The sequence below is a fragment of the Lindgomyces ingoldianus genome, assembly GCF_010093535.1.
Source record: "Lindgomyces ingoldianus strain ATCC 200398 unplaced genomic scaffold BDR25scaffold_44, whole genome shotgun sequence".
NCBI lineage: Eukaryota > Fungi > Ascomycota > Dothideomycetes > Pleosporales > Lindgomycetaceae > Lindgomyces > Lindgomyces ingoldianus.
Genome location: NW_022985205.1, coordinates 499,972 through 522,432, shown reverse-complemented (window position 1 = coordinate 522,432; position 22,461 = coordinate 499,972). Strand labels below are relative to the sequence as shown.

At 49.6% G+C, this 22,461-nt stretch overlaps 11 protein-coding genes across 11 annotated transcripts; 5 read left to right on the top strand and 6 right to left on the bottom strand.

Moving 5' to 3' along the window:
• Nucleotides 1–2,654: 2,654 nt before the first annotated feature.
• BDR25DRAFT_271715 (uncharacterized protein) lies at nt 2,655–3,465 on the bottom strand. The gene is made up of 2 exons (XM_033687271.1): nt 3,075–3,465; nt 2,655–2,892 (listed from the first exon to the last, which is right to left on the bottom strand). Exons 1-2 carry the CDS (start codon nt 3,098–3,100, stop codon nt 2,685–2,687), a joined length of 234 nt encoding a protein of 77 aa, XP_033541507.1. The 5' UTR covers nt 3,101–3,465; the 3' UTR covers nt 2,655–2,684.
• Nucleotides 3,466–4,077: 612 nt separating this feature from the next.
• BDR25DRAFT_96138 (light chain 3) lies at nt 4,078–4,874 on the bottom strand. The gene is made up of 3 exons (XM_033699309.1): nt 4,528–4,874; nt 4,221–4,453; nt 4,078–4,164 (listed from the first exon to the last, which is right to left on the bottom strand). The coding sequence occupies exons 1-3, from the start codon at nt 4,615–4,617 to the stop codon at nt 4,128–4,130; spliced, it is 360 nt and encodes a 119-aa protein (XP_033541506.1). The 5' UTR covers nt 4,618–4,874; the 3' UTR covers nt 4,078–4,127.
• A 905-nt stretch (nt 4,875–5,779) lies between these two features.
• Nucleotides 5,780–7,467, top strand: BDR25DRAFT_96123 (coproporphyrinogen III oxidase). Its single transcript, XM_033699307.1, has 2 exons — nt 5,780–6,250; nt 6,308–7,467. Exons 1-2 carry the CDS (start codon nt 6,005–6,007, stop codon nt 7,325–7,327), a joined length of 1,266 nt encoding a protein of 421 aa, XP_033541505.1. The 5' UTR covers nt 5,780–6,004; the 3' UTR covers nt 7,328–7,467.
• BDR25DRAFT_96124 (putative MFS sugar transporter protein) lies at nt 7,468–9,461 on the bottom strand. Its single transcript, XM_033699308.1, has one exon. The coding sequence runs from the start codon at nt 9,227–9,229 to the stop codon at nt 7,607–7,609; it is 1,623 nt and encodes a 540-aa protein (XP_033541504.1). The 5' UTR covers nt 9,230–9,461; the 3' UTR covers nt 7,468–7,606.
• Nucleotides 9,462–9,693: 232 nt separating this feature from the next.
• BDR25DRAFT_329151 (uncharacterized protein) lies at nt 9,694–12,359 on the top strand (the record flags this gene model as incomplete). Its single annotated transcript, XM_033692436.1, has 2 exons — nt 9,694–11,913; nt 12,165–12,359. The coding sequence occupies 2 exons, from the start codon at nt 9,694–9,696 to the stop codon at nt 12,357–12,359; spliced, it is 2,415 nt and encodes an 804-aa protein (XP_033541503.1).
• Nucleotides 12,237–13,205, top strand: BDR25DRAFT_271701 (uncharacterized protein). The gene is made up of 3 exons (XM_033687270.1): nt 12,237–12,327; nt 12,384–12,423; nt 12,501–13,205. The coding sequence occupies exon 3, from the start codon at nt 12,676–12,678 to the stop codon at nt 13,132–13,134; it is 459 nt and encodes a 152-aa protein (XP_033541502.1). The 5' UTR covers nt 12,237–12,327; nt 12,384–12,423; nt 12,501–12,675; the 3' UTR covers nt 13,135–13,205.
• Nucleotides 13,206–13,420: 215 nt separating this feature from the next.
• BDR25DRAFT_380971 (beta-glucosidase) lies at nt 13,421–14,996 on the top strand (the record flags this gene model as incomplete). The annotated part of the gene is made up of 2 exons (XM_033697687.1): nt 13,421–14,807; nt 14,866–14,996. 2 exons carry the CDS (start codon nt 13,421–13,423, stop codon nt 14,994–14,996), a joined length of 1,518 nt encoding a protein of 505 aa, XP_033541501.1.
• Nucleotides 14,997–15,507: 511 nt separating this feature from the next.
• BDR25DRAFT_271700 (uncharacterized protein) lies at nt 15,508–17,591 on the bottom strand. Its single transcript, XM_033687269.1, has 8 exons — nt 17,472–17,591; nt 17,277–17,420; nt 17,179–17,226; nt 16,830–17,124; nt 16,187–16,776; nt 15,965–16,136; nt 15,826–15,914; nt 15,508–15,778 (listed from the first exon to the last, which is right to left on the bottom strand). The coding sequence occupies exons 1-8, from the start codon at nt 17,562–17,564 to the stop codon at nt 15,728–15,730; spliced, it is 1,482 nt and encodes a 493-aa protein (XP_033541500.1). The 5' UTR covers nt 17,565–17,591; the 3' UTR covers nt 15,508–15,727.
• A 910-nt stretch (nt 17,592–18,501) lies between these two features.
• BDR25DRAFT_96108 (glutathione S-transferase protein-like protein) lies at nt 18,502–19,605 on the top strand. The gene is made up of 2 exons (XM_033699306.1): nt 18,502–18,593; nt 18,653–19,605. Exon 2 carries the CDS (start codon nt 18,695–18,697, stop codon nt 19,499–19,501), a length of 807 nt encoding a protein of 268 aa, XP_033541499.1. The 5' UTR covers nt 18,502–18,593; nt 18,653–18,694; the 3' UTR covers nt 19,502–19,605.
• On the bottom strand, nt 19,390–20,564 carry BDR25DRAFT_307159 (ribosomal protein S7e). The gene is made up of 3 exons (XM_033690789.1): nt 20,359–20,564; nt 20,132–20,214; nt 19,390–20,075 (listed from the first exon to the last, which is right to left on the bottom strand). The coding sequence occupies exons 1-3, from the start codon at nt 20,518–20,520 to the stop codon at nt 19,709–19,711; spliced, it is 612 nt and encodes a 203-aa protein (XP_033541498.1). The 5' UTR covers nt 20,521–20,564; the 3' UTR covers nt 19,390–19,708.
• An 889-nt stretch (nt 20,565–21,453) lies between these two features.
• BDR25DRAFT_242132 (uncharacterized protein) lies at nt 21,454–21,642 on the bottom strand (the record flags this gene model as incomplete). Its single annotated transcript, XM_033685776.1, has 1 exon — nt 21,454–21,642. A coding segment is annotated over one exon (189 nt), but the record flags the coding sequence as incomplete, so codon positions are not given.
• Between the last annotated feature and the right edge of the window lie 819 nt (nt 21,643–22,461).

Below are 22,461 nucleotides of genomic sequence, written 5' to 3'. Positions count from 1 at the left end.
CGATGCGTGTCCAGGTATAAAACTCACGATTCTCAAACTCGTTTCCTTTGGACCCGTATGCTGGAAAAGACTATTCTGCTAGGTTCTGGTTTCGCCGGACGCCTGCCCTGGAACTCCCAGATATTAAAAAGAGACATTCTTCATAAAAAGGACCCTTGTTTCTAAATGGTCACTATACGTTCTGCCATGTTTTTCTGTACGCTAAAAATTACCGGCGTGCCTTGCCATGGCGGCGGTTCAACTCTAGCAGTTTTGGGAGGACATGATGCTAATCTCACGGACTGGTGTCACAAAACAATTTCCACCTAACACCTTTGTTTCTCTGCAGAATAAAAGGCCGATTTGGAGCTCTTTATGGTGGCCTTTGGTCGAGATTGGGGAGTTGTAGGGATTAGAAATTGAAGATTAAGTCACAGGTCAATAGAGGATTCTCTATCTAAGAATGAGAATGAGTAGGTTGGGTGTGACCAAAATTCTAAGAGGAACGGCAGCATGGCTGGTATGTGAGATCTGAGGAGGAAATTTTCTCAGACCAACTAGGTTCTATATCTGGAGTTGCTTAATGTTGCTAGTAGGAGAGTGGCGATGACGGTGCAATCCGACCCGAACACGACTGCTTTAATAATGTGTAGGCTAATCTTGATAAGGGCAGTTGAGGTCATCGTGATGCTATTAATGTGTGCAGAGGGAATGGGACTGCTGCATCTGCGTCGGTGGAAAAGTGCCCAGGAAAGTGTAAATCCCCCGACTTGCTTGTCCGGTATAACATAATCACTGTCAGGCTTTGACGCGGCGGAGGGGCGAGACTTCAAACTTCAAAAGCATCGAGTTCATGAGCTTCTCAGAAGAAAAAACATGCAGCAGAGGGATATATGGCGGAGAACAGTGCCTCTATTGTCGAATATCTCCCACAGTGATTAACTTGGGCCAACGAGCCTAGAGACCTGAATAACTATGATGTCTAATGAGATGACTTTCTTGAAAGAGAATGTAAATGTAGTTGGGAAATGATGGCACACTATGCTTGAGAAATAAAAGGGGACAGTTAAAATTCACATGAATTGGAGTGAGAACGAAAAAAAGATAGTAATTGCACATTCCATGGAATCTTGGGTATGAAACAAGAAAGGCGGATGTTCTGCTTGCATGGCCTGCAAAATCCTCCGCCGGGGTGTAAAAAGTGGAGGATGAATACTATGAGTCGAGGCGTGAGATCTGTTCTGCTGAGGAAGATTCTCGATCGCTAAGAAATTTTGAGGGTTTCTAACTTTGACGAGAAGATATTGAGTAGGAGAATTAGAAATGTGGAGACAAGGAAAGATTGCATCTTCAGCTTGCTATGAGCAGAGGAGGGAAGGAATCTCGTGAAAGGAGGGAAGAACACACAAGTTGCTGGCCCACTTGGGAGTATATATTTCCTTCTACCTCATGGCACCGTCAATCCTTCACCCATCACTTCTCAACTCTGGTCTGGGTATCAAGAACTAAAAACGTGTTTCTGAAATCCTATATGGTCCCATGGGCTACAATAGAGAGCTGCGTGTTCGTATGGCACTTCTTCCGTCTCGGAGCGCCGTGAACTCCCTATCTCCTATCCCTGGTCTGGGTTTCAGGAACCAAAATCATACAACCGAGGGTCCATATCCCTAGGTATAAAACCTCAGTTGATACTCCTCACGGCTCTTCGCCTGCCTCTGCACCAGCGTTCTTTACTTCGAGGCCTGAGAATAAAGCAGCATTTTGCAGCATAGGATGCCAACTTCGTAGCCGCACCCACTGAATAATATTTGCTCGCGTGGGTACACGGCCTGATTCGGAATTAAATCAATCCAATAGGACCTTATATTTGGTGGAGCGTTGCTCTGGGAGTGCCCAGAAGCGCGGAGATGCACCAGTCCCCCAGTTCCCGCTCGAAACTCGAATTTAGTAAATACACTCTTCCTCCTGTACCTGTCGGCTGCTTTGCTATTACTCCTGGCTGTGAAGGGACTACAAATGGGTAACAAGACTTTTGATGACTGCTTTGGTTCTGCAGAAGCGGAAAGAAGCCTGCCAACATTGCATGGGCTCGGAGTCAATGCCGAGGGCAAGTCATCGTCCGTAACATGAAGAGAATTTAAAGGCAAGGATAGGGATATATGTGTTCGACCCGGACTCGGACTCGGACTTCTTCATGGAATGGAGTCGCTGGCCGGAGGGACTTGAGCAGTCGCCTGGAGGGTGGATGTGATAGTGAATATACTAGGCACGAGTTTCGGGAGGCAGGAGTTGGCTGGTGAGATATATTTCCGAATCCATGCGGCAGTCGAAAGGATCTTCATTTCCTTTCGTCTCTTCTTAGCGCTCGACGTGACCGTTTCAGCCTTCTATATCCCATTGCACGTGACAATTTGGTATACAAGTGATCGAATGGGTATCTCATTTTTTGCCTTCTCTCTCCCTAGTGGCCTTGTGTGAATGCTCAGTCTCCTCTGGGACTCGGCCCTCAAAAGTGGCGTCCATCGTCGGCGCCACATCCGTCACGGAAGCACTCATGGCACCCTACTGTCTCCCGAGTCTCACATCCCCTACCTAACGCCCGCAATTCACCGTCACCCCTCCTAATCCCACCCCACTCCTAACATCCTACTGTTACCCCTCACCATTCCCCACCTGCCTTCTTAACCAAACCCCTTCATGGGGCCTTAGCCCTCCCACGCCTTCCCTTCTTCATGGTCTTCCTCCTTCCCTTTCCGGCTTCTCCCCCCAGCCCCATTCCAAGCAATATCAACCCTCCTCTTCACCACCTCAATCGTCTTTGTCATATCCCGTCCCTTCTCATTCTCTTCCCGACTAATGCGAGTCCAAGCCGCAGCGGTGCCTATTGCGATTGCGAAGATGGGGTCTAGAGACCTATGGAGCGGCAGTGTTAGAGAGGGGTGTAGGTCTAGTGGAGGGAGGGGAGATCGAACAGACTGCGCGCGGTGAAGCTGCAACAAAGAGAATGGGAGTGGGAGGAAGGGCCTGGACCGGGGGCAAGTGAGATGTTGCATACGAGCTAGACAAGCTTTGGGAGAAGGAAAGGAAGGGCGGACTTGGATATTATATATTTGTATGCCATATTGGACCCCTAACTTGAGGCTCGCTCTCGACGAAGATGTCCAGTGTGTTCGAAAAGCGTTGTCGGCAAATGCTTAGAAACGAATGCCTCCTTCTCTTTCAGTTCGGAAACGGGGCTTGAATGGAATTCCAGTTCGTTCCCGATTTGTAGCGCTTCAATCGCGTTCCGTGAAGTTGAGGAAGCTTTTCTCTTTCTTCGCTCAGGAAAGATCGGAGCTTCCTCCTCAAGCAATCCGCCGAGTCTGTTGGGGCTCGCCAAGCGGCAGCCCACTAGCCCTTCCCACGCAGGTACGACTGCCCACCAGCTGAGACAGTCTCACGGAAGGGCGGTCAAGGCTCTGCAAATTTCAGCCCAATTTCGATGAGTGACTTGTCCATCGAGAAAGGAAAGGAAGAGCTGCCTGCTGGTTTCGGTCGTGTCTTGCGCTGCGCTTGACTTGAGTGAGTGACTGGAGGGGTCATGGGCATGTCGTCATGCAGGTTTCAGAGCCGCAAATCACGCTGTCGGGTCAACCCCAAGGTACCTCCCTCGCTCGCACTTTGTCGGTTGGTTAGCAAAGGTCGTCACAGCAAAAACATCTTCTCGGACTAAATCCGTTGGTTCATTCAGGGCAAAGGCAAACTACAGAGCAACGCAGGTAAAGAGAAGAGGATGAAAGCAGTACCCCATCATCCACCTAACCATCTCCCCGCTGGCCATCCAGCACCTACATAGGCCTCTCCGCTGCCCTTGCATGCATTACGTGCCGCGTGAGTCGTCTGTCGTCCGTGAATATTCGCTCGAATCAATTATCAAATCCAGAAGGTTTGCCTCGCCGCTGGATTTGAAATCAAGTCCCGAGCCACCCGTACTCGCGCTCCTGTGTGTGCATCCATCGTGTCCGAGTCATGTAAGCCGTCGAGAATGTTGTGTTGTTTGTGGGATATGAAGAAAGTGGAAGCCTTGGAGAAACCGAAACGCCCGTGCAGGTCACCGCGCCCTCGAGAGATCAAAGAATAGGAGAGGGCGGAACTGAGGAAGTTGCAGTTTACATCGACTCGCCGAACGTGTTCTCGCCGGAGTATCTGTAATACCGTTAGCGACGGTTTCGTCAAAAGGGTTTGAAGGGTGCGTGACATACGTGATGTACAGGAATCCGTCTTCATCCTTGTGCTCCTCATAGATGGAGCTCATCAGCGCAGCCGTTGGTGGAAGCACCTCGTCGACGAAGATGAAGATGGCCTTTTCGGGAGAGAGCTTGATCCGCTTGCGGATGACATAGACGAACTGGCCTACGGTGAGGTCGGCGGGTACAAGGTACTTCTTCTTATCGATTGTCGCAATATCCGACTTTTCCACTTTCTCGCAGATAACCTGGAGCCTAGTTAGCGGATGCTGCGATAGAGGCGCGACGTGTTCTGATGGCAGGTAAAGGGAAGAAGACGTACTGGGATGCGGTCGTTGTACTTCTGTCGAATACGCTCGGCCTCCGCCTTGCGCTTCTCGAACGGGTGCTCGTCTTTGAATTTGGAGCGCATTTTGTTGGTGATGTTGTTGAGTTGGTTCGAAGTCTAAGTGTATTGAGGATGCGATATGGGTTGTCGCGGAGTTGGAGCGCTGTGTGTGGTGGCAGGAGATGTGTGGAGGAGAGAGGGTATTCAGCGGTGAGAAGGTCTTATGTAGTGGCAGGCAGCAGTGGGCAGGCAGTTTGAGGCGGGGACGTGAATCGGAGCTTATGGACCAAAACCTCCGCCTACGGATAGTTTGCAGACAGACTCACACAACCACCTGCACTTCTGCGCAGAACAGCGCTTAATAACTGTCAAACAGGGCCGTGGCCTGGCCGTCGTCATTCATTGCACCGCCCTTGTCTGATTATCGCCCATACGAAGTGACTCCGCTTTGTATGGCTGTGCTGACCCAGCCTCCACGCCTCCCCAGGTCACTTGCGATCGTCTCCCATGACTGTTTGACTCACAAACTTCGAGACCTCGTAAACGTCCGTTTGTCGGCGCCCATCTTTGTGATAGGCCATCGTCTCAACGATTGTGACGGAGCCTGCCTCGGGCTTCAGAAGTAATACCATCACGTGGGCATATGTCTTGGCAGGGCTCAAAGATTAGGCAAATCCTATTTCGCTCACGCCCTTATAGATCAAAAGATGGAAGGCTTGTTCTTTATCTTTTCTCGGGCGGTACCTGATCTCCCATCCAATTGTATGACAAGGGAGGATCTTACTCGCTAGTATGGCCTTCTGGTCCCAAGAGTCTCTTGCATTTCTCCCCTTTGTAATCTCGCCCTGACCTTACTCGCCTCGTCCTTGAACTGAATGAACTGGTGAGAGGAATGGCAAATGGCATTAACTTAATCATATCGAAATAATGCCCATGTACATGGCCTTGCTCATCTGGAATTATACTGGAAAGCTATTAAGCTAGCAGGCGCTTAGAAATGAGCTACCTTTGGATGTTATTCAACATCCCTAGCCATGCAATGCCACGGCCCCGCATTGAGTTCCAGTAAGGCTCTTTCGGCCTCAATCAGCAATTCGAAGACGAAAGTACTGAATCCATTCCTCAGTCCGTGCTCCTACTCCATGACGGCCATTCTGGATAATTACCGACCTAGGTAATCTGAGTGAAGGCTTTGCGCATGGGGCATGTTTGCTTTGTTTGCACTTTTCGGAAACCACCGCCGGTACCTGAACACATGTTCCCACCGTGGTGTGATGTCGCAAGCAACAAACTCGCGAAAGTAAACCCTAGTAGTTCCACGTTACGTTTACCTTTATAAAGCCTTTTCTACCCGATCAATTGCTCTATCCTCTTTCTTCCCGCACCCATGTGTCGCCCGTAGCTCGTCCTGTCCTGTCTCAGCCCTCCTCCGCACCTCGCCCAACGACGTGGCCTCCTGGCCAGCAATTAGATGGAAATGGCGCCATTGAGGCCTTCCCTCCGTATTCCTCAGTTCTTTGGAGCTCACCGTAGCTTCACATCGACTCCACGAAGACGTCTGGCTGCCGATTTCTTCAATGCGAAACGAGGCATATCGAACAAGCCGCAGAACTCAGACCCATTGAAGGCATGGCGTGAACCAAAGCATTCGCCATGGCCAAACAGAATACGGCTGTTTCTGGGCGTGCCCTTCACTGGGTTGATCATCTATTCAATGGCAAGCTTCTCACCAAACTCCTCCCGATCTCTAGGATGGTGGCTAATCGGTGGATAGATGACGGGCGAAATAACCAAAACTGAATCCCCCACCATCGCTGAAAAAGACGCCCTTCTTAAACGCGGAGGTGACGTCACGGAACAATCGCCTATGCGCTTGCGTATGGAAAAATTCATCAAGCAACACCAAAAGCAGATTGTCGCTGGACTGGAGAAAGTGGACGGCCAGAAATTCCAAGTCGATACCTGGCAGCGACCAGAGGGTGGTGGCGGCATAACCTGCGTTCTGCAGGACGGTAATGTGTTTGAGAAAGCGGGAGTGAATACTTCGGTCGTGTATGGAAGGCTTCCGAGAGCTGCGATACAGAAAATGAGGGTCAATCATAAGGCGTTGGATCCGGATGTCGAGTCGGTGGAATTTTTTGCTGCGGGGTTGAGCATGGTGTTGCATCCGAGCAATCCCATGGCGCCGACAGTCCATCTCAACTATCGCTACTTCGAGACTGCGGATGAGAATGGGAAGACAAATGCATGGTGGTACGGCGGTGGATGTGATCTAACGCCATGCTATCTATTCGACGAAGACGCAATACACTTCCACAAGACCATCAAAGCGGCCTGCGACAAGCATGACAAATCCTACTACCCACGCTTCAAGAAATGGTGTGACGAATACTTCAACAACAAGCACCGAGGCGAGTCCCGTGGTATTGGCGGAATCTTCTTCGACGACCTCGATGAAACGGAAAAAGACCAGGAGCAGCTCTTCGCCTTCGCGCAAGACTGCCTATCCGCATTCCTACCTTCATACGTACCTATTATCAACCGCCGCAAGAACATGCCGTTCACAGAGCGCGAGAAGCAATGGCAGCAGATAAGGAGAGGGAGGTATGTCGAATTCAATCTCGTGCATGACAGAGGCACGGCTTTCGGATTGAATACTCCGGGGTCGAGGGTCGAGAGCATACTTATGAGTCTGCCGCTTACGGCGAGGTGGCAGTACATGCATTCTCCCGAGAAGGGTTCGAGGGAGGAGAGGCTATTGGAGGTGTTAAAGAAGCCTAAAGAGTGGGTATAAAGAAGGGGAGTTGTATAGCATTTGTATCATAAGACGTGGCAACAAGGTATGGAGATGTGTCGAGCGCTACATAAAATAATCGGAACGAGTTCTCTTCAGCCGCAGGGCAAATAGCGTAGCAGTGGAGGTAATATTACCCAGGCGAAATTTTGAAATACACTTCCGCCGAATACTTGCTTATTTGGAAACAATACAGTCATTCGAAAGCTATAGAGCACCCAGCGCTCAACCAACACTCCCCTACCGCTTCGCACTTCCAGGAACTTTCTTCCAGGACCCTTAGTCCTCGTGTTCCTCCTCATCCAACAGCCGCGCCCTCTCCTTCTTCGCTCTCTGAATCGACTTACTCATCTTCACTGGATGCACCCCCGGAGTCTCAAACACTGCATCGATTTCCTCCAAGCTGAGCTTACTCGTCTCTGGGAAAATAAAATACGACGCGATCAGCTGCAGCACATTATACACAATATACACACACCAGATCTTGTAACCAATCTTGCTGATGCCGACGGAAATACCATACGCCTCGACTGTCCCGGCAGCGCCCTGAATCAAGCCATACAATCCCATACCCTTAGCCCTCAATGGCAGGGAGAGGATCTCCACAGGGTAGAGGTTATGCATGGTGGCGATGAAGAGCGCGGAGAAGACTTGGAACATGAACATCCACATTATAGTCAATGCCGATGTGGCCTTACTGCCGGTTTCGCTGTACTGCCAGGACGTTATCGTGGCGGCAGTTTGCATTGCAATCACTGCGACGAGTCCCGCGAAGATAAGCGTACGACGCTTGAACATGTCGACGAACCAAGCGCCAACCGCCGTGAAAACGAAATATACAGCCGTCAGGCCGAGCGAGATTCCAAGCTGGTCGATTGCCTTGGTGACGCCAACCGTCTCGAGCGCGGGGGTAAGGTAGTACGACACAATGCCGCCGCCGTTCCAGGACTGGAAGCACGAATACAAGATCAGGACGAGCAAGCGATAGCGTACGACTTTGGTGAAGAAGACTGCGAAGTTCCAGGATTGTCGGAAGCCCGTGCGAGATGTTTCCAGGGATTCTTCGATTTGTGCCATAATGAGGCCGACAATGGGTTCGTCCGTCGAGCCGGACGTCGTTTGATACTCTGCGATGACTTTCTTCGCCTCTTCATTCTTGCCACGGAGGACCAAGTAACGCGGCGATTCCGGTGTGAGGAAGTATATCGTCGAGCAGACGATAAACGGAAACACTGCTTCGAGGATCAAAGGGATTCGCCACGCCCAATCGTTCCCCATCGTCGAGAACCCAATCATAGCCGCATTCATCGCAACACTCCCAATCTGGAAACACGCGCCAAAGATCCCAACAAGCCTTCCACGCATATGGACAGGCGCCACTTCGGCCATATACTGCGGACTCGACATCAACGCACTCCCAAACCCTAGAAAAAAACGCCCTGCCATGAACATTGGCAAATTAACCGCAAGCCCCTGCAACAGCGCAGCAACCAGCACAATAAAGTTCCCTAGAAAATTAATTCCACGTCGACCGATGATGTCCGCAAGTGCGAGAAACGGCGCGCCACAGACCGTCCCGATTCGCATGAGCGCGTTAATGGTTCCGTATGTGCTGCCGCTGGTGCCGAAGCCAAAGTAGGCGTGCCAGGACTTGAAGGCGTTGATGTTACCGATCACGGCCCAGTCTACGCCGTATCCCGCTTGGTTGCAGCCTTGCACGAACATGATGAGACAGAGGCGGAAGCCGGCGCGAGAGAAGAAGGTCATGGAGGAGCGGGAGACACGCATTAGGTCTTCTTCCGTGATGCGGGTCACGACGATTTCTTCGACGTCGATGATTTGGGCTTTCTCTGGGGGGAGGTCATGGTGGAAGGATCTAGTGGACTTGTCTTGGGTTGCCATGATGGGTAGATGTTGAGCCGCGTCGTCGTTGGGGATGTGTAGGGCTCGATAAAGATATATGAGGGACTTGATGAAGAAATCGACAGCGCCCAGCCAGATACCAGCAGTCTAATTTCGAAGCTTTACACGACAAATATAGACAAAGTTCTCAGGACGAAAAGTATCCGCCCTGAAAACATCCCACGGAATATATAAAGAAGCCACCCATACCCAACCCAACATCAGGCTTCTAACGACCGTACAAACGCCCTCCTCTCCTCTCCTCAACCCACGAATTCCAGAACAGATCACTAGAACGCTAACCTTACTTCCCTTCTCGCTACCGCATTCTCCAGGTTCCCGCGTAGTCGGTACATCTGATCCCACCATCCACTCAAGTACTTCGAAATTCTTCCGCCAACCAGAATAACCGAACACCGTTTTTAACCCACATCAACCCCATACTAGAAATATTCCCCGCCTCTATGCCCATGCTCCACTACGCCACTCCCGCACAATCCTGGTCCGAAGCCCTGCCCCTCGGCAATGGTCGACTGGGAGCTATGCTCTTTGGCGGTCTTGGCGCCGAGACGCTGCGTCTGAATGAAGAAAGTGTGTGGTATGGCGGGCCTATGGACCGAACACCTGTCGATGCTTCACGCTATCTTGCCAAGTTTCGGGAGGGTGTTAGGAGGGGCAGATATGGGGAGGTGGAGGAGTTGGTAAGGAAGAGGTTTTTGGCGACCCCGAGGAGTATGAGGCATTCAGAGCCGGCGGGGATTTGTAAGGTTGATTTTGAGGGTGATGGAATTGACGTCAAGGGCTATGAGAGGAGTTTGGATCTTGGGACTGGGGTTGCGAGGGTTGAGTATAGTGTTGGTGGGAACAAGATTCGCAGAGAGGCCATAGCGACGTTTGTGGATAATGTCATCGCAATCCGCATTAAGGCAGACTGTAAAGTCACTTTCGTGGTCAGTTTGACGCGGATGAGTGATGTGGAGTGGGAAACCAACGAGTTCCTAGACTCGATTACCGCTAGAGATGGAAGAATCATTCTGCACGCGACTCCAGGTGGCAAAGGGAGTAATCGGCTTTGTCTAGTTACAGGAGCTCAGTGTGAGGATGAAGGGGAGATTGAAGTCGTCGGACGTTCGCTACAGGTTACTTCAAGCGACACTGTTGTTGTCCTCGCTGCTCATACCACATATCGGCATCCTGACCCAGAAGACGCTGCACTGAAGGACGTCGACGGTGCGCTTCGCCACTCAGGCTCATCGCTATGGGAGCGACATATCACAGACTGGAGTCAGTTATATAACCGGATGGGCATCCAACTCTATCCCTCCGCATCGGACAAACACACCGACGAACGCCTCGCCCACCAACATGACCCTGGTCTCATCTCCCTCTACCATTCCTACTCCCGCTACCTTCTCCTATCAAGCAGCCGCTCCTACTCCGGCGCCTTACCCGCCACCCTCCAAGGCATCTGGAACCCATTCTTCCAACCGCCCTGGGGCGCAAAATACACCCTCAACATCAATCTGCAGATGAACTACTGGCCCGTTCACACCAGCAACCTCTCAGAATGCGAACTGCCGCTATTCGCCCTCCTCGAGCGAATGGCCGTCCGAGGCGAAAAAACAGCGAGGACTATGTACTCATGTCGGGGCTGGTGTGCACATCATAATACGGATATCTGGGCGGACACAGATACTCAGGATCAGTGGATGCCGGCGTCGTTGTGGCCGCTTGGAGGTGCGTGGCTGTGTACGCATATTACAGAGCACTATCAGTACACGGGGAATAAGAGGTTCCTGGGATGGATGTTTCCTGTGCTAGAGGGATGTGTGCGATTTTTGCTTGATTTTTTGATTGAAGATAAGGAGGGAAGATATTTGGTCACAAGCCCTTCAATGTCTCCTGAAAATCGATTCGCGACGGGCCACGGTGATGGCAACGAGACGGGTGTGTTCTGCGAAGGTTCAACCGTGGACATCGAAATAATCAAGGCCGTATTATCCGACTACCTCTTCCTCTCCGACGAACTACTCCGCATAAAGAACCCTTCCAAACTGTCGCCTGCCTTTCTTACCGACGCCAAATCCGCACTGCAGCGCCTTCCACCTCTCTTCATCAGCCCAACCACATCCATGATCCAAGAGTGGGGCTGCAATGACTACATCGAATCCGAACCCGGACACCGCCACACCTCACACCTATTCCCGCTCTACCCTGGACGCACGATTACCCCGACCGCGACACCTACTCTTGCTGCTGCTGCACGCAGCACGCTGCTTCGCCGCACACAACACGGTGGCGGCCACACGGGCTGGAGTCGTGCGTGGCTTGTATGTCTCTGGGCAAGGCTACGGGACCCTAAGCAATGTGCTGTCAATATCGAGGCGCTGCTGAGAGATAGTACATTGCCTAATATGCTAGACACGCATCCGCCATTCCAGATCGATGGGAATTTTGGCGGAGCGGCGGGGATTTTAGAGTGTCTTGTGCAGTCTCATGAGGAAGTCGAGATTGGGGAGAAGAGAGGAGAGAAGAGAGAAAAGGCGGTGTTAATCAGACTGTTACCATCTTGTCCTTCGGAGTGGAGGTCCGGGAAGGTGAAGGGTGTAAGGGTGAGAGGGGGTTGGGAGGTTGGGTTTGAGTGGCAGGATGGTATGATTTTGGAGCCAGTTTTTGCAAAGAGGGTGTTTGGAGAGCGGAAGGCGGTGGTTTGTTTTCATGAGGTTGGGAGTGGGAGTCAGAATGAGGGAAGGAGAGTGGAAGCTGATGGTTCCGGGAGTGTTTGGTGTTTGGCTTGAAGCGGACGAGTTGTACTACCTTGTTCGTATTTCCCCACATGTGCAGGGGTTCATGGGCAAGCGTTCAAAGAAATATTACCACTCCTCTTCTCTTTCCACATTACATGACCAACTGCAGCAATATGAGTGTTGAGAAGACTCCAAAATCTGGTACATGCGCTCCAACTCTGCAAGCATCGTCTCAGTATCCCCGCACTCTCAAGTTATTGTATCCTCAATTCATACTCTTCGGAGATTCTATCACGCAGATTGATGGGAATCCCGAGTTAGACTTCAGTTGCATCCAGGCACTTCAACACGGTAGTATTCCTCTCATCGAACTCAAAGACTAGAAGTTAATCATGTGTATGCAATAGACTACATTCGACGAGTTGACATTATAAACCGCGGCTTTAGGTACCCATATCCCCTCCTCCTAATCTACTACAGCACCAAGCTGCTTACGTATACTAACCCTTCCCCTTCCCCTCAAGCGGCTACAACACTTCCAACGCCCTAACCATCCTCCCAATCATTCTCCCCTCTCCCGAACAAGCCACCATCCGACTACTCACGCTCTTCTTCGGTGCAAACGATGCCTGTATCCCTGGTACAAGCGATCAACATGTCCCAGTTGAAAACTACATCTCCAACCTCGAGAATCTCATCATGCATCCGCTCGTGCAGGCACATGCGAATATTAAGGTTTTGCTAATCACCCCACCACCTGTTGACGAATGGCAATTCGACGATTCTGGTGAGCCCGGAAATCCGGTGCGGAAAGCCGGTGTCACGAGATTATATGCGGAAGCGGTGAAAGAGGGTGTAAGGATTGGGAAAGCGGGAGGAATGGTGGCGGAAGTTGTGGATCTTTGGGGCGCAATTATGGGGGAGATTGGATGGGTGGAAAATGAGGGCAAGGGTGTGGACTTGTTGCCTGGGGATAGGAGGTTGGAGAGTAATGTTGGATTGAAAATGATGTTGTATGATGGGCTGCATCTGAGTGGTGAGGGATATAGAGTGCTGTATCGTGAGATGAAACGGGTTGTGGGAGAGGCTTGGCCGGAATTGAGGCCGGAGAGGATAAAAGTGGTACTAGAGCCGGTCTTTCCGGGGTGGTGGGAGTAGCCAACGGACCGAAGATGCGGTGTCTGGAGCTCGGGATCGTTAGATCTAGCGTTTTTGCGGGGAGAAGGAGGTGAGGTCGGAGCTGGACCAGCGTTCGGGGGATGTCATACCGAGACCATGTATTAGTCCGTAGACTTAGGCATGGAGTAAACGCCAAGGTTACCCGAAGATCAAAGGAAGCATGTGATATGATTCGAACCTCAACTATGCTAATAAGTTTGAAAACAAATCCTTTCATATTAGGGCTAAACTGGAAGGTTTCTTCACCACTCTTAAGCCAACAAAGATGATTTCCCCCCAAACTCAAAATCCACCAACTCGAAATCCCTCGTGGACACACTCATTCGACACCCCTGAAGAAAGATATCTCAAATCATCCTTACGACCAGACTTCCACTGGGGTTTCGCAACCGCAGCCGCACAGGTCGAAGGGGCTGCATTCACACACGGGAAAGGTCTTTCATGTTGGGACACCTTCTGTCATATCCCCGGCAAAATCAAAGATAGCTCTACAAACGATGATAGCTGTCGATCATATGACTTCTACAAACAAGACGTAGCATTAATGAAAAGCTATGGAGTTACCGCGTATCGATTTTCGCTGGCCTGGTCACGGATTATCCCACTTGGAGGCGCCGATGATCCCGTGAATGAAGAGGGTATAAAATACTACAGTGACCTGATCGACGAGCTTCTCGCAAACGGCATCACACCGTTCGTCACCCTGTTCCATTGGGATATTCCTCAAACATTAGAAGACAGGTACTTGGGTATGTTGAACCAAGAAAGATATACCCCGGATTTCCTGCGCTATGCGAGACTGTGTTTCTCGCGCTTCGGGGATAGAATCAAACATTGGATCACGTACAACGAACCCGGGGTTTATACTTTAGCAGGCTATGCAGCAGGCGTCCATGCTCCAGGTCGGTCTTCGTTCCGCGATCGCAACGCTGAAGGCGATAGCTCCACAGAGCCGTTCATCGTTGCACACACTGAGCTCGTAACCCATGGTCTTGCAGCAAAACTCTATAAACAAGAGTTTCAACCTACGCAAAAAGGCACAATTGGCATCACCCTGCATGGGAATTGGTCCGAACCTTGGGATATTTCGGATCTCTTAGACGTTGCGGCCGCCGAGCGCGCTCGCGAGTTCGAAATCGGTTGGTTTGCCGAACCACTGTATGGCAGTGGCGACTACCCGGCTAGCATGCGGGCTCAACTAGGTGACCGCTTACCAACTTTCACAGAAGAAGAGAAACGTTTAGTAAGAGGGAGTTCGGAGTTCTATGGCATGAACACATACACCTCGTTCTTCGTCCGGCACCGCGATAGCCCGCCAGACATTAACGACCATAAGGGGAACATTGAAGTCTTTGACAAGAACAAAAGTGGTGTGTCCCGGGGGGAAGAGTCGGATACGCAGTGGTTGCGAACGGCGCCCTGGGGATTTAGGAAGCTGTTGCGATGGATTTGGAATCGATACCACATCCCCATCTATATGACCGAGAATGGAACGACCGCAAAGGGGGAAAAAGAACCATCAGATACGATTTTGAATGATACACACCGCGTTGAATTCTTCAGAGGGTATGTGGGGGAGTTGGCAAAGGCAGTGAAGGAGGACGGCGTGGATATCCAGTCGTATTTCGCCTGGACTTTTACGGACAACTGGGGTGAGTCTAGTCTCTTATTCGCCAATTTAAATTCATTCGAAGAACTAACCTTGAACAGAGTGGGCGGCTGGGTATACAGATCGATTTGGGGTTACCTATATTGATTTCGACTCGCCGAAGAAAACTCGGTATCCAAAGCGCTCGGCATATTTTCTACAGGACTTCTTTTCCCATCTCATTGCTGAGTAGATGGTTCCTGGAGACAAGATGGAGTCGCCTTTGGCAAGGCCTGACGAAGACACTCAAATAATTAGATAGATGAGGAAACTTGATGGATAGATGAGCGATGACAAAAAATGCCAATTCAAAGCAGACGGTAGAGTAGAAGTAAAGGATGGGGTAGGTCGGTCCACGGAACTTACTAATATAGTAGGCTGCTCGCACTCAGTGAATTTATCTCTTGGGTTTGGCTGAATACTTATCTGAATGATCTCTCCTATATAATCAGATGTATCTTGTGGTACTCAGTATCGGAACAAAGACATGGTGAAGAAACACCGTGGAGCAGTAGTAATTAGCGCGTGGTTGTGAAATTCACTTGGTAAGAATTTGAAACGAAATGTAGACGTGACAATGGTGATGACGTAAATGTTAAATTTCTCACAGGTCTTCTCAAAAATGGATGAAGCCATCTAAAACCTTGTGGGAGTAGGTAAACTTGATGCGGGAGCCTGGAAGCTGCCCATCACTCGACATCTACCTCCCTATATAAATAATTTCTCGCAAATTGACTAGCACTGTCCACTCTGATGAGCGAGATCAAATCCGTGGCAACAAGCCACGAATCAGAGCATGTATAAACCGAACAGAAAGAAAGTTATCTAAGGTTGAACATTATCACTCCTGTTACATTAGAGCGAAGTTGAGACCCGGAATAGTCGAGCACAAGCATGACAAAAGGGTATTGGGATGGGGAATATTTACTTAGAATATTCCTCATTCCAATCCTCGTCGTATCTCACATGTTTAGTCTAGACTCCGTTAGTGTAATCATTTGAGATGGTTCTACACTACATACTTTATCTATGCCATGAGAAGCCCTGAGATTGCATGTTTCGTAAGGACAATAGCCATTGTCACGCTCGTAGCTACATTGGTGACCCAAGTCTGTTCACACATAAGCTAAGACATTTTTGCTTGCGTAGATGGTTTCTTACAGCAGTCAAACTTATCGCAGTCTCGGCGCTTGCAGGCTAACGAACGGGTCTTATATCGCAACGCAACCAATTCCGCAGGAGTTAGCTTTGGTTCGTGCTGGAATCGGCAGAAATTTCCATTGGTGCATGATCCTTTGTTTAGATGCCAGTGATTGCACAAGTTGCGGCCAGTCTGCAATGAGTTGGCTTATCATTCAACGTGTTTGTACTGTTCTGGCTCACCTTCTCCATTCGCTTTTCGATTGCCTCGGAGGCGTTACGGTCTCGGGGTGGGAGTGCCTCATCAAGGCGGTACCCGTCTTTGTTGAAGTATATATATTTCTTCTTCGCAGCATTTTTGTTTGAACCTGCAATTGATATGGTTCCATTACTTCCACCAGCTTTACCCACAATAGCCCAGGACGCAGGAGCTGACCCAGAAGATTGAGTAGCAAGAGAGGATGCAGTAGTGCTTGGTGATGCGGTTACAGGAGCTGGAGTCACACTAGCAGGAGTGGGAGAAGCTATGGGCGAGGGCCTTTTGGTGGTAGACTTGATCTGAGTTTGCACCGGAGAAAAGGTAGGAGCAGTACCTTGAGTACTAGTTGAAGGGAGGGCCTCCGACCTGAAGACTGAATCAAAGCGAGTTCTTTTGAAATTGGGTAATTCCGTGAAGCCAGTCTGTGGGGTTGTAGCCTCGAGCAGTGTGATGCGTGCCGCCTTAACCTGGTTATGCTTATATTGGTCTAAGTTAAGGAGGTAGCCATTATCGTGGCAACCTCCGAAGATGATGTGCTTGCACGTAGGGTTGTCGCTGAACGTTCGAAGCATTTCTGAGAGAAAGAAGATTTAGTAAACAATGGTAAGACTTGGTAGATGAACATACCTTTAATCATGAAGTCAGCTCGCTCTTTTCCTTGACCTACATCAATAATACTAAATAACGGCTGATTGACGCTGAAGTTTTGAGCGAAAGCTCGCATCTCCTGGGGGTACTTGAGAAGCCCAACTCGTGCGAGGGTCTGAGATAGCTTATCCAGGCTGAGGTATACATGAACCATAATTGGCCAGGTGCCAGAATTCGGATAGATTTGAACAATGTGTTCTCGGATGGCATTCTGGAGCTTGGAGGCCGCCTCAGAGCCCCCATTGGCGCCCGCCAACAGCAACATGTCTTGGAACTGTCCAGCTGTCAGGCATGTGACTTAAAAAATTAGGAAGAGCCCTCGACTTACAATGACACCATCGCCATCAATAAGAGTCAAAACAAATGAATTGCTGTCCTATGTAGCATGGGTGAGTGCTTTCAAGAGCAAGCGCCGAGAAAACTTACAACAGAATTTTGGATCTCGACAAGCTCCTTATGCATGCGATTGACCTCGCCCTGGTAATTGCGACGAACGTCTCGCTCACTCGAATAGTCGTGTTTTAAATTGGTATGCTCTTCTACTAGTTTCTCATACTTTTCGAGGACATCCTACACCAAGGTCAGCTTCCGAGACACTCAGGGCAGGAGCTGAGCTCTCACTTCAAAGAGCTTCTGTCGAGCCTCATCAGATCGCTGAAAGCTCCTCATCTGGGCTGTATAGTCGGGCAAATTCAAAATGTCAATACTAGCCATGATACTTTGTGCAGAGTATTATTCTGGTGGTATTCGTGCTTGATGCAACGACAAGTAAGGCAACAGCTGAGACACACTTTGCTAGTACGTGCTTACTTAATAGCTCAATGCACGAATGGTTATTTTAGTATGCACTAGACCTACCAAATTGGACGTGCAAACTCCGTGGAAATACATAAATAAAAGAGTACATATATTCTTCTATTCCTCAAGCTTATTTATTAACAATCGAATACCAGTCTAGAGTTAGAAAGGAGTATTTACGCTAGATATTACGATTTTTAGTCCTTGAACACGTAAGCTCGGCAGAACATGCATTAATATATATTTTGTAGGATTAATGCTATCAGCTATGTAGTTACAGAAAAAAAAATTATTGTGGGAACTGATAGATTATAGCAATACATGTTGGTAGATATTTACTAAACAGAACTATGTTGGAAATAGGAGAAGCCATAAGAACAACACATTTCCTTGATCTTCCTACCTTTCTATAAAATGGAGTAAGTAAGCATGAGCAAGGTGGACGTCTGAGAGAGGTCATTGTTCAACAGCCTTCTTTCCCTGCCAACGAAGACGTGCATGCATGTCTGTGTGGTTGCAGTTAACCATTCATGCGCATATCGCTTAGTGAAAGTCTGCGCCACAACGAATCGTTTAAAACGATCCCTACACACTCAAGGACTCTGTGCTATTGGCAAACATCTTCTCGAATTGCTTTTCACCATTTTAATCGTTGTGTACAGTCCTCGAAATGCACTGAAGTTGCGCTACCCTTGAACCTCAGAGAGCCCGGCGTTTAAGAATCCCTAAACTCCGGGCAGGCAACCTCCCCACCATTCTTGTGAGGAGGCCGAGCCCAAGGGGCGTGCATCTTAGTTTAAAGGCGGGGGCTGACCTGATTTGATCTCCCTGCTTTAATTGATCTTCACCCATCTTTAAATTAGGTTCAGTGCATGTTCAGACGCCAAGCTGGCCTTTTCACATTTCTCATTACGACGAATTGTTTACAGACTTAGGCCCTGCTTCGTGAGCCTCCATTCTCTTCTCCATTTCCTCGACAATGACAACTGACTGTTCTACTCTAGTACCTCCCCTTGAAGCCCAATTTGTTCCCCAATTACACCACCATGGCTGAGCCTTCCACCAAAAAATCCCGCACGCACCCTCCATACGAACTCCTCTACTGGCCCGCCATCCCCGGCCGCGGCGAGTTCATCCGCCTCGCCTTCGAAGCCTCTGGTGTATCCTATAAAGACGTAGCTAATGAAACTAAAGACGGAATCAAGGCTGTACTAGCCTGCAAAGCCGACGATTGCATCATCGATTCTGACGGTAACCCCCCTGCATTCGCTCCTCCTGCCCTACGAGTCCCTGGCGAGGGCAAGCACGGCAAGACGTTGGTGCTATACCAGACTCCTACCATACTCTGTTACCTCGGCGACAGGCTCGGTCTCGCGGGAGAAGATGAGGTTGAGAAGCACTGGATTCTCAGTCATGCGCTGACGGCGCTGGACTTGAATAACGAAACCCACGATACACATCATCCCATTGCTAGCATACAATACTACGAAGACCAGAAACCCGAGGCCCTTAAAAGGTCTAAAGACTTCCGCGAAAATCGTCTCCCGAAGTTTTTCGGGTATTTCGAACGAGTGCTGAAAGGGAACGAGGGGCAAGGACAGGGGAAACATCTCGTTGGTGGAAAATTGAGTTTTGCAGATACGACACTTTGGCAAGTGCTTGATGGACTTAAGTATGCGTTCCCGAACGAGCTGGGGGCAATCGAGAAGGAGTATCCACTGCTTTTTGGAACATTCTATCTCAGTGTGAAGGAGGAGAAGGGTATTAAAGAGTATCTAGCGAGTGCAAAGAGGCTACCATATAGCAACGGCGTCTTCCGTCATTATCCCGAGCTGGATAGGCCAGGCAAGTAGGAGTACGCAGAGGAACAAAAGGAAGTGACGGCATTAGAGGGCAGTGCCCAAGAATAAAAGCGTCAATGAGTCAAAAGGCCTAGGGTGCACAAAAGGTAGAGAACTTTGTATCTGAGTGCCCTATTATGGGCTCATCATTTTGATGCCGAGTACAGAAGATGCATGCCTGAAGCCTTACTCCCGAACCATGTTTGACCAGTCAGCCGTCTAGTACTCCGTAGCAGGGCTCTGGGGGAACTCGAAGTTGACACCCTTGCCAGTAAGACGCTTGTAGACCTCAGAGTAGGTATCCAACCTATAGTCAACGCCTCCACGCTCCTTCTCATCAAGCACAACCTTGAGGATCTTGCTGCCATCCTCGCGGGTTCTCAGGCGCTTGCCCACAATCTCGACGGGGTAGACGAGGTCTGTAAGGATGGCATCGTGAACAGCGGTGAGAGTTCGGGATCGCGGCCGTTTCTGGGTCTGTGAAGTGCGGGATCGGTTGGAACGCTTGGGACGCGGCAGAATGCGGCGTGAGGCAATGATTAGGACGTGACGGTCGGAGAACTTCTTCTCAAGCTCACGGGTGAGACTGTGAAGGACCGTGTTAGCAAATGGATGAATGTAGCCAGAGTTTGAAATACCTACCGTTGCTGAGACTTATGCCATCCCTGAAGAAGAGGAACAGGAACAAAGATGACAATCGCCTTCCTGCCGTGGCCGACCTCAATCTAAGAATCCTGGTGTCAGCGTTGTGAAGCTGCCCAGTGCCCACCGCCTCTTCGATATTCAACGTCGTATGGTGCGAAGGCTTCGAGGATTCGAGAGCGCACCGGTTTAAGGAGAACTATGCTGGAGGTAGTGCTTTATCTTACCTCGCGAGCGGAGACAAATTGAAGAGGGCGCAGAGAGCTCCTCATGTCCTGGATGTTCGTCTCCAGGTCGTAGAGAGCATTAGCGATGCTCGTCTCAATCTCGGACGGGTTCTGCCTTGAAGGGCTATTGGCAGCAATTTTGTTGAGGGAAGGCGACGACATGATGGCGGCTTCGTCGAGGGTTGTCGAGGGAGGTTGTACTGTCGTTCGAAAGTTCTAAGTTTCTCAATTTCGGGGAGCAAGTGCGCGATCAAGCGAGACGCTAGTCTTAATATGGACATAGCTCTTGGCACCACCTTCTGCATCTTATCACCAAGTGTGGAACATTAAAAGGGCAATTAAGGACAGAAATGTGCATCCTGCTGATACTCTCCCTGATTCTCGCAAGATGTGAAACAGATAGATTCTGCCCTCGTCATGCATCACGTAGGGTGAGTAGGTGCGTACTTCTGCATTATGCGATTGTCTGTCTTAACCTTCCTTGTCAATCTCAAAAAGATGGATGCTCCACTATTCGATTTTCTCTATCTTGTATATCGATATTATCTAATATATGATCCCATTCAACGGCACGGCTGTGATGTCGCCAAACCAGTGGATGTAGTGATACTCGAAACGTTCTAAAACGATGTCAAGGCTGCGGGCAAATCTCGTAAACAGAGTACACTCACTGGCTGCTGCCATTAGACTTGGGTAGCGAGTAGAATTTAACACTATGAGCGTGTAAGTTACTCGTTTCCGAGCGTAGGCTGACAGCTTATGCTTACAGGCACCAGGATAGTCGGATTTTGCAACGCTGGATGCGAAACTACAAAGCCCGATTGCAAGTCCCACCTGCATAACCTTAGCCGGACTCTGTGCAGAGAAGATCGACATTCCAAGCATAGGTGGAAGAGCTCGGCCGAATACTTGTCTCTGGAGTGGATTAAGGCTTATCGAGTTCAGTAAACCAACACTAAGGTTGCATGTTGCTTTAAAGAACTGATCCCCTCTAAAAGCCACGATATCAATACAAACAAAGTCATGGTTTCCTAGGCATATCTGTCAGTAGTCAGCAGATCCTGACTACCTTGTGAAGACAGTATATACATACACTTAGCCAGGGCTCACAAGAGTTGGGTCAATACAGCAGCCCGGAACTAGTTGAAATGAAGCTGGAGGTTGACCCAAACTGCCTCTTACCATGAATCCTGCCACTACCGCTCTGGTGCACTGGAATATGATGTAAAGCACGGTACGAGGGAAGATTGTGAGCCTCGCAAATAATGTCGACATTGTGACTAAGAGTTGAAATGCCCACCTAAAGGCATGCTCATTAACTTTGCATTGCCTAGACAGCTTGAGGAATACTCACCTGAAATAGGAAATCCTGCGTAGATAAGAGGGTAATGAGGAGGAAGTTCGCGATGGCGCCAAACGCTGCTGTTGTGATTGGGAACAGTGAAGTGTCTGTAGTTGCTGGTCGAAGTCAGATAGCAGAAAGCCTTAAGAGGTAAATCTAGAGACAAGTTCCAACTCCCTCAATAGTCGCCTCCTTACAGAGGTCGACATCAGCAAGCCCACGCAAGCTGAAACCCTGTCTCCACAAGAATGTTGCTGTTGCATCGGGTACTTTGGACACCACGCTGCAAAAGTCTGCATCGCCGGGTACAAGCGTAAACTCCTGATTTCCTCCTATACTTTGCGAAAGAACGGGATGCAACAGGAGGTACATGGTCGTATGACTCCCGATTACTCAATTCATTGTGTGCTGGAGATTTAGTGAGTTCAATATCGTTCGCCGCAGTTGTCATTTCGAGTTTATTAAACACTGCGTCCTTAAGCAAGGTTGAGTGGATATCGCAACCTCTATGTCATTTACAATATTCATGATCTCACAAGTAGTTTGGCATCTGTAAGGCTGGGTGTGTGGTGCAGCGGAAGTGTGTTGTATTGATGATGATGGAGCCTCTGGGTCAGCCGTGATACATAAAGAGGTAGTAGATAGTGGCTTGGCCTGGTTACTACATCAGTGCATAATGGAACTTCGCCGCACGTAAATTATGGGGAAAGGTCCATTGATCGAAGCTCGTGGATGCTTCGCTTTATCAGCGACTAAGTTTG